The sequence below is a fragment of the Chrysochloris asiatica genome, unplaced genomic scaffold (assembly GCF_000296735.1).
Source record: "Chrysochloris asiatica unplaced genomic scaffold, ChrAsi1.0 scaffold00012, whole genome shotgun sequence".
NCBI lineage: Eukaryota > Metazoa > Chordata > Mammalia > Afrosoricida > Chrysochloridae > Chrysochloris > Chrysochloris asiatica.
Window position 1 is genome coordinate 23,760,018 of NW_006408530.1, and position 10,672 is coordinate 23,770,689.

The window sequence follows — 10,672 nt, forward strand, 5'->3', positions numbered from 1 at the left end:
ATACCTTTTTTAAACAACATAAAAAATGACCGTACACATGGATCTCCCCAGGTAGAATACACAGAAATCAAATTGACTACATATGTGGAAAGAGATGGTAGAAAAGTTCCATATCATTATTCAAAACAAGGCCGAGAGAGACTGTGGAACAGACCATCAATTGCTCATATGCAAGCACAGACTGAAACTGAAGAAAATTTTGAAAAGTCTACAGAAGCCAAAATATGACCTTGAATATATTCCACTAGAATTTAATTGCCATCTCAAGAACAGATTGGATGCATTAGATACTAATGACTGAAGATCAGAAGAGTTGTAGGATGAGATCAAGAACATCATACAGGAAGCAATAAAAGGTCATTAAAAAGATAGGACAGAAACAAAATACCAAAAAGGATGTCATAAAAGACTCTGAACTTTGCACTTGAGAGTAGAGAAGCTAAAGCAACTGGAAAAAAATGAGAAAGTAAAAGGACTGAACAGGAAATTTCAAAGGGTAGTTCCAGAAGACAAAGTAAAGTATTAAAATGAAGTATGCAAAGACCTGAAGTTAGAAAACCAAAAGGAAAGAACACACAGTGTTTTCCAAGCTGAAAGAACTGAAAAAAAAAAAAAAAAAATCAAACCTCCATTTGAAATAATGAAGGGTTGATGGACAAATGGAGTCCTGGTGTGGCACTGCAAGATAAGCCCTGGACTGCAAGTCGGTTTGAATCAAAAGATAGGTGGATGAAATTCACCAGCTTCTCCTTAGAAACTCTATACAGAGTCACTATGAGTGGGAACTAACTGAACAGCTAACAGCAGCAACTTGCAGAAAGCATGAAAAGAATGTGGAGTTAATACAAAGAGTCACTGTATCAAAAAGCATTGTTTGATGTTCAGTCATGTCAAGAGGTGCCATATAATGAGGAATCAATGGTAATGAAATAAGAATTCCAAGCAACACTGAAGGTATTGGCTAAAAACAAGGCTCCAGGAACTGATGAAATAAACATTGAAATGTTGCATCAAACTAATGCAGTATTGGATGTGCTCACTCATGTGTGCAAGACATGGAAGACAGTTACCTGGCCAACAAAATGGAAGAGATCCATATTTGTGCCCATTCCAAAGAAAGGTGGCCCAACAGAATGTAGAAATCATCAAACAATATAATAACACAGTCAAGGAAAATTTTGTTGAATATAATTTTTAAATATATGTAGCAGTACATAAACAAAGAGCTTCCAGAAATTCAAGCTACATTCAGATGAGGATGTGAAATGAAGGCTATCATTGCTAATATCAGATGAATCTTGTCTGAAAGCAAGATAATTCCAGGAAGAAGTTTATGGGTGCTTTATTGACTATGATAATACTGTAAAAAACTATATTCTGGAACACGTAAGTGTGCTCATGAGGAATTCTGCTCTGGACCAATAAATGACATCATGTTAAATGGAGAAAAGATCAAAGTTGACAAAAAGTTCAATTTGCTTGTATCCAGAATCAATGCTCATGGAAGCAGCAGACCAGAAATCACACCAGTTGTTACATTAGGCAAATCTGCTGCACAAGACCTTTTTAAAATGTTCAAAAGCAAAGATGTCACTTTCAGGATTTATGTGCATCTTACCGGAGTCATGGTATTTCGTTATCTAGGCATATGACAGTTAGACAATGAATATGGAAGACCAGAGAAGCATCAATGCATTTGAATTATGGTATTGACAGAGTATTGAATGCACCACGGATGGACTGCTAGAAAAAAGAACAGATCTGTGTTAGAAGAAGTATAGCCAGAATGTTCCTTAGAAGCTAGGATGGAAAAAAAAAAATTGTCTCTTGTACTTTGAACATGTTATCAGGAGGATATCATGAAGCATAGCATGCTTGGGAAAGTTGTAGGTCAGCAAAAAGAGGAAGGCTGCCAATAAGACAGACTGACACAGTCCCGGCAACAATGAATTCAAACATAGTAGCAGTTAGGAAGGTGGCATAGGACCAGACAGTGTTTTGTACTGTTGTTGATAGAGTCTTTCTAAGATGCAACTGACTCGATGGCATCTAAAAATAACAGTTAGAATTGTTGTTGTTGTTATGTGCCGAGGAGTTGGTTCCGACTCATAACGACCCTGTACAGGGTTTCCGAGGCTATAAATCTTAACAGGAGCAGAAAGCCTCATCTTTTTCCTGCGGAAAAACTGGTAGTTTCGAACTGCTGACCTTGAGGTTCACAGCCCGATTCGTAACCGCTACGCTACCAGAGCTCCTTTAACAGTTATAATGGCAGTCATTAATTATTTGTTTACTGCAGGTTTCTGTTAGGTTCAATACTAAGCAGATGAGATTGTGCCATGCTCTTGTTAATCATTATGGACCTATGGTAGGCCTTGAGTATGGTTAAAAGAAATTCTATCTCCCTATATTTCACTATTACTGATGAAGACCAAAGAACACAGCCTTCGGTATGGATTACATCTCAATGTAAAGAAAACCAAAATCCTCACCATTGGACCAACAGACAACATTCTTATTAATGGAGAAAAGATTGAAGTTGTCAAGGACTTATTCTTCTTGGATCAAGTATCAACACTCACTAAAGCAGCAGTCAAGAAATCCGATGACATATTGCTTGGGCAAATCTGCTGCACAAGAGCTTTTTAAAGTGTTGAAGAGCAAAGATGTCAGCTTGAGGACTAAAGTGCGCCAGACCAAAGCCATGGTATTTTCAATAAACTCATATGCATGTGAAAGCTGGACAGTGAATAAGGAAGACCGTAAAAGAACTGATGCCTTTGAGTTGTGGTGTTGGAGGAGAATACTGAAAGGGCCATGGGCTGCCAAAAGAACCAATAGATCCGTTTTGGAAGAAATGCAGCCAGAGTGCTCCTTGGAGGCCAAACTTCATCTCTCATACTTCAGACATATTGTCAGAAGGAACCAGTCACTGGAGAAGGATATCATGTTTGGTAAGGTGGAGAGTCAGATAAAAAGAGGAAGACCCCCAATGAGATGGATTGGCCAACTGGCAGCATTGATGGACTCAAGCGTGACAACAGTAGTGAGGTTGGTATAGGATTGGGCAGTGTTTTGTTCTGCTGTGCATAAGGTTGCTATGAGTCGGTACTGACTTGATGGCACCTAAAAACAACAACGTATTTCAATTTTGATGAATTGATTTAAATTAAAGTAATTTATTATAGACAACCTCAAAACCTATGTCTGACTAATAACAACTCTATGTAGGACAGAGTAAAACTGCTCTTTAGGGTTTTCCAAGACTTTAAATCTGTTTGAGAACAGGCAATCTCATCTTTCTCCTATGAAGCAGCCAGGTGTTTTGAACTACCAACCTTACATTTAGCAGCCCGGTGCTTTGCCTGGAATACCACTGGAACTCATAAGTCATAGTTAAGTATTTGCTTACTAAATTAGGAGAAAAATTCACTAGTAAGGCATGCTCACCATGGAATGGTCAATCGTTCAAAATCAATAGGGCAACATTTTTATAAGGAAAAAGTTGATAAGGGGTGGAAAGGTGAGTGGAATGCAATTAGGAACCACAGGAGGAAGTGGGATAACTGTTGTTGTATGGACGGAATTATAATCATTGACATGAAACAAAGTCTACTATTTGATGACTGTAAAGCTGATGATCTTGCCTATAAACACTCACTCAACTCAGAATAAAATGTTTTATAAAGATGAAAAATAAAGTAGGAGAAAAATGCAAGTGAGATAATTTTTGTTTAATGAATAGAAAAAGCAAGAAAGTTGCTTTCTTCCAAAGCAAATATGTAGTTATCATCAGAAAGTCTCAAATCTTTTTTGAAAAAACATGTTGGAACTTCCTGAAAATAATTAGTCTTGAATCAGGAATACATAATAATATTTATTTTGCTCCTCAGTGCATGTTTTTAAACATCAACTGTGTCTACAACTAATTTATAAATTCATATATTTTTGTATAAAGGAAGCTCTACTGGACAGATGGAAACACAATTAACATGGCAAACATGGATGGCAGTAATAGCAAGATTCTCTTTCAAAACCAGAAGGAGCCAGTTGGTAAGTTGTTTGTTTTTGTTTTAATTTTTATAGTTAATCTTTGTAGTTTTTAATATTACAAACCTGAAATTGAACAATGTATCCAGATCTAGATTTGAAAAGATAATATTACAAATCAATAATGCAAATTAAATCAGAGATTCATCAATTTTATTCCACCCATGGGGAACGTTTCTATGAGGGTAAGGAGGTGCAGTATTGTTTTTCTGCCAGGTAAGATAAACCCTTTTAATAAGATATATATTTTTTCAGTATATTAAGTAGTGATGAAATAATTTAAAACTATGTAATTAATAGATATCTAGTTTTGCTGATGGTTGTCTGATAAACAGACACAGTGGACAAAGTACTTACACTTCCTATGAATGTGATCATTTTGCTATTCTTAATAGTTAAAATGATTTGGGTTTAATAATTTGGTATATACCTTGATCAACTTTAAGGTCTGGAATTGACACCACCCCATGGCTTAGTTTTCAGTCACTCTGTAGATAGGTCTACGGGGGAAAGCAACACAACTGAATCATGCACACCATGGAATGGTCAACCATTTGAGAACAAAATGGTGCAATTTCCCCAACATTAACGTTCAGAAGGACTGGGAAAGAAAGAAGAATAGAAACAAGAAACACAGAGTAGGAGTAGGATGAATGATGTTTTATTGAGGACATTGCAATCATTGAGCTGAAACGAAGTATTTCTGATGTGTTGAATGTAACACCAATGATCTGCTCTGCAATCCTTCACAAAACTCATAATAAAAAGTAAACAGAACAAAAACTAGTATTTCATTCTTATTCACTCTGCAATGTGTTTATTTAGTTATTTTACATTTCCCAGTTGTCATGGATTGAATTGTATCCCCAAAATATATATGTCCACTTGGTGGGGACAGGATTCTCAGTACTTTAACAGTCATGCATTGCTGTAATCATCCCCTATTATTTGATGTGATGTGATCTGAGCTGATCTGATATAAGAGGATTAGCATGGAGTGAAAAGCCCTTAATAAGATCATAACCCTGATCCATGTAAGGGGAATTTCCTTGGAGTGTTGCCTGCATCAACTTTTATCTTACAAATTTTGTTGATAACTGCCATGGAGTCATTTCCAATTCATAGTGACTGCTGGTTTTCCGAGGCTGAAAATCTTTACAGGTGTAAGGTAGAAAAACCTCATGTTTCTCACACAGAATGGCTGGTGGCCTTGAACCACTGACCTTGTGGTTCAGTAGGATAAGTTCAGTGCTTATCCTACAGAGCCACTTCATTCCTTTATGTTATAATAGATAAAAGGATAAAAAACAAAAAAAAAAAGTGAGAAGAGAGAGAGGGGGCTTGCTATCACCAAGAAAGAAGATCCATGAGGGGAGCATATTCTTAGGATTCAGGGTACCTGCACTTGGGACCTCCTAGACACAGTGGAAGATTGATGCCAAGACACATGGAGATTTCCAAAGAAGACTGGGGCCACAAATGATGGAAAAAGACAAGGAACTTTCTCATAAATCGTGAGTCAACAGAGAGAGGAAAGCCTTCACCTAGAGCTGGCACCTTAGTTTGGACATCTAGTCTCCAAAATTGTAAAAGAATACATTTCTATTTGTCAAAATAGCAGTGGTAGTATTCCTATGATAGCAGTATTGGATAACGGAATCACCAATCATTGTAAATCATTGAGTAAAACACCATGATGCTGAAAGAGAGCCTTGACCCATTCTCAATAAACCAATCTAATTTTTTTCCTAGCTAGAACACAAAGTAAGGTCAGTGTTATCTGATAAATTATGTCATCCTTATGTTCTTGTTAGGTGCCATTGAGCAGGTACCAATTCATAGTGACCCTGTGCTCAAAATAAAGAAACACTGCCCAGTTGTGTGCCAACCTCACAATCATGGTTATGTTTGTGCCCATCATTGCTGCCACTGTGCCAAACCATCTCATTGAGGGTCTTCTTTTTTTTCCAACCCTCCATGTTATGAAACGTGATATCTTTCTTCAGGGATTGGTTCTTCCGACCATATGTCCAAAGCATGAGAGATGAAGTCTGGCCATACTGGCTTCCAGAGAATATTCTGTCTGTATGTCTTCCAACACAGATTGGTTTGTTCTTTTGACAGTCCATGGTACTTTTAATATTCTCATCCAACCCCATAGCTCAAATACATCAGTTTTTCTACAGTCTTCCTTATTTACTGTCCAATATTTGCATTCATATGAGTTTATTGAAAATTCCATGGTTTGAGTCAGACACACCTTAGTCCTCAAACTGACATTTTTGCTTTTGAACATTTTAAAGAGGTCTTATGCAGCAGATTTTCCTATGTCATATGATTTCTTGACTAGTGCTTCAATGAGTGTTGGTGGTTGAACCAAGCAAAATGAAGTATTTGACAACTTCAATCTTTTCTCCATTTATTATGATGTTATTTATTGGTTGAGTGGTGAAAATTTTTGTTTTCTTCTCATTGAAGTGCAACCCATACCAAAGGCTGTGGCCTTTGATCTTCATCAGCTAGTATTTTAAGTCTTCTTTGCTTTCAGCAAGCAAGGTTGTATTATCTGCATGTCACAGTTTGTTAATGAATCTTCCTCTAATCCTGATACCACATTTTTATTCATATAATCCAGCTTCTCTGATTTTTTGCTCAGCATACAGATTGAATCAGTATGGTGAAAGAACACAGCCCTGTTGCCCACCTTCTCTAATTTAAGTCATTTAGTGTGTTCTTGTTCTGTTCGAACAACTGGCTCTTAGAACAGGTTCCTCAAGAACACAACTAAGTTTTCTGGAATAGTCGTTCTCTGAAATGCTATCAATAGCTTGTCATGATCCAGACGATTGAAAGCCCTTGCATAGTCAGTAAAGCACAGGTAAACACCTTTCTGATATTCTCTGCTTTTAGCCAAAATCTATCTGACATCAGCAATGATATCTCTCACTCCACATCCTCTTCTGAATCTGGCTTGAAACTCTGGTAATTCTGTCAATGTACTGTTGCAGCCATTTTTGAATTATCTTTAACAAAAATTTGCTTGCATGGGATATTAATGATATTGTTTGATGATTTCCATATCCGATTGGGTCACATCTCTTTAGAATGGGCATAAATATTGATCTCTTCCAGTCAATTGGCAAGGAAGTTGTGTTCCGAATTTCTTGGCATAGATGAAAGAGTGCCTCCAGTGCTTCATCAGCTTGTTGAAAAAATTCAATTTATGTTCTTTGCCAATGCCTTCAATGCTCCTTGGATGTCTTCCTTTTGTATCATTGGGTCTTGATCATATCTTACCTTGTCAAATGGTTGAACATCAACCATCTCATTATGGTACTGTGACTCTGTATATTCCCTCCATCTTCTTTTGATGCTTTCTGAGTCATTAAATGTTTTGCTCATAGAATCCTTCAATATTTTTTTCAATGGAGACTTGAATTACTTCTTTAGTTCCTTCAGCTTGATGAATGCTGAGCATGTTCTACCCTTTTGTTTTTCTAACTCCAGGGCTTTGAACATTTCATTGCAAGATTTGACAGCTCCTTGAGTTGCCTTTTATTTTTTTAATGTTTTAGTGTGAATTATATGATAGTTTACATAGGAGAACATTAGTTTTCCATTCATTCTATCACATATCATTTCATTGCCATGGTTACAATCCCCTCCATGCAGCATCAATCAACCTACCAAGGGGTATACCCTGCAAGCCTGCCCCCTACACTTCCCCCACCCCCAGTCTTCAGCACACAGTCGCTCTCCCTCTCTGGATCTAAAGTCCCCAGCTGTCGAGCTGCCTTTTGAAAGTTTCTATTCAGTTCTTTGTCTCCTCATTTCTTCCATTTGCTTTAGCATCTCTACAATGGAGAGCAAGTTTGAGTCTCTTCCGACATCTGTATGGTCTTTTCTAAAATGCCTTGCTTACAGTCCCTTTAAATATTAAATACTAAAAATATAGATGTTTACCCTTTTTGTTAGGTGCTGCCCACTGGGTTCCAACTCATTGCTTCCCTAATCCTTATGTACAACAAGATTAAATCCTGCTTAATCCTGTGCTATCTGCTCTATTACTGCTATTTGTGCTCCTGTTTCTGCAGCCATTGTGTGATGCCAACTCATTGTGGGTCTTTCTTATTTATTCTCTCTACTTTATTAAGCACTGTGGCCTTCTCCAAGAACTGGTCCCTCCTGATAGCATATCCAAATTACATGAGGTGAAGATTAGCTATCCATGCTTCTAAGAAACATTGTGGGTGTACTTTTTCCGAGATAGGCTAGTTCATTCGTCTGAAAGTCCATGGTATACTAAACATTCTTTGACAACACCATAATTCAAATGCAGCAGTTTTCAGTCTTTTTTAGTCATTGTACTACTGTCACATGCATATGAGGCAGTTGACAATACCATAACTTGGGTCAGCACAGCTTAGTCACTGAGGTAACATCTTTGTTTTTAACATGTTAAAGAGGTATTTTACAGTGGATTTGTTAATGTGATAATGTCTTTATTTATTTATTCTTTCTTGACTATTGCTCTCATGGGCATTGATTGTAAATATAAATAAATGAATTCCTTGACAACTTTAATATTTTCTGTGTTCATTCATCATGATGTTGCTCATTGGTCCAATTATGAGGATTTATATTTTCTTGATGTTGAGGTGTATAATCCATACATATCTTCATCAATAAGTGCTTCCAGTACTCTTCACTTTAAATAAGCAATAGTTATTTAATTGAAGCTCATCCTAAATCCTTCACATATGTAGAAGTAGCTCAGGACTGAGAATATTATTGTTATTGTTAAGTGCTGTCCAATCGGTTCTGACTCAGCAGCCCTGTAAGGGTTTTGGAAGGTCAATTTGAACTGCCGACATTGTGGTTCAAACCGAACTTACAGTTGATTGCTTTCCAGAACTCCTCAGATAGAACAAATACATGTAAATAAATTAAATTAAATTAAACAGTTTAATCAATTTATCAACTTGTATTTGCATATTTATCCCAGAAACATTGCAGGTTTGGCTCCAGAACATTGCAGTAAAGTGAATATCCCAGTATAGCAACTCACACAAAATTTTTGATTCCCTATTTGCAAAACATTTGTTTTTGTCAGGTGCCATCGAGTTGGAACCGACCCATAGAAACCCCCATGCACAGCAGAATGAAACAATGTCCAATCCTGGGCCAACCTTACTACCGCTGCCACACTTGAGTCCATCAATGATGCCACCTGGCCAATCCATCTCGTTAGGGGTCTTCCTCTTTTTCTCTGACCCTCCACCTCACCCAACATGACATCCTTCTCCAGCGACTGTTTCCTCCGGACAATATGTCCAAAGTATGAGAGATGAAGCTTAGCCATCCTGGCCTCCAAGGAGCTGCACTTCTTCCAAAACAGATCTATTGGTTCTTTTGGCAGTCCATGGCACTTTCAGTGTTCTCCTCCAACATCACAACTAAAAGTCATCAATCCTTCTACGATCTTCCTTATTCACTGTCCAGTTTTCACATCCATATGAGGCTATTGAAAACACCATGGCCTGGGTCAGGCGCACCTTAGTCCTCAAGCTGACATCTCTGCTCTTCAATACTTTAAAAAGTTCCTGTGCAGATTTGCCCAGTAGATTTGCAAAACATAGGGAAGGAAAATCAAACTCTACATGAGCCTAGGGCTGACTCCTATACCTCCACCCTCAGTCTTCTTTACCCTGTCCTGACACCAACCATCTCTGCTGCAACACTCTCAACTTCTATGCTGAGTTCAATAATTCATGGTAGTAACCAAACAGAACTCACAGATGATACTCATCCATGTATAATTCAGGATCAGAAACAACTCAGTATACATCAGTTCTCTGGTTAGGAGTGCTTCTCAGTCACACCTTAAGGAAGCCTCTCATCCTCAACCTCTTAGCCATTCAGCTCCTTAGCCTCTGCCTTACTTGGGCAATTATAAGCTCCATTATAAGCTCCTTTAGCCCTATTGGTAATTGCCCAAAAGGTGCCCCATTCAAGAGCCAGCTCTTCCCTGAAGGCCCTCAGCTCTACTCAAGCCATGGACTGAGAAGTCTGTCATTCTCTTTCTGAATGTTGAGACCTCTACTCCTTCCCATTTTCTTAGCAGGAATCTCCTGGCTTTTCTTCTTGATTGTCCTGAGGTTTTCTACTCTTGCTTCTGAGATGCTCCTTTGAAATCTGGTGGGATGGCAAACTAACCAGTTGCCACATTAAAGTCCTGTACACTCTATTTTCATGGCCTTAGTCCCGATCTGGCACTATGGGTTAATGTGCTAGACAGCAAACTTGGTTTGGACTGCAAGGTTGGTGGTTCAAGCTCACTAGTCACGCCTCAGAAACAATATACAGGGTCACTATGAGTCAGAACCAGCTCGAGGGCACTTACAACAACAGCTACAACACTCAATCATTTGGTAGGAACTACAGTCCTGGTGTAAGGAGCTCTGGTAGTGTAGTGGTTACAAATCGGGCTGCAAGCCGCAAGGTCAGCAGTTCGAAACTACCAGCTGTTCCGCTGGAGAAAGATGAGGCTTTCTGCTCCCGTAAAGATTTACAGCCTTGGAAACCCTGTATAGGGTCACTATGAGTCAGAACTGACGCCACG

The 10,672-nt window shown here is 38.2% G+C and overlaps 1 protein-coding gene across 1 annotated transcript in view; it reads left to right on the top strand.

Annotated features, from left to right (window-relative positions):
* LRP1B (low density lipoprotein receptor-related protein 1B) overlaps positions 1 to 10,672 on the top strand; it is a 2,342,762-nt gene that overhangs the window by 1,412,874 nt on the left and 919,216 nt on the right. The window contains exon 31 of the mRNA XM_006834597.1: positions 3,959 to 4,053. Within this exon, the coding sequence (XP_006834660.1) occupies positions 3,959 to 4,053 (95 nt within the window). The remainder of the gene's footprint in view (positions 1 to 3,958; positions 4,054 to 10,672) is intronic.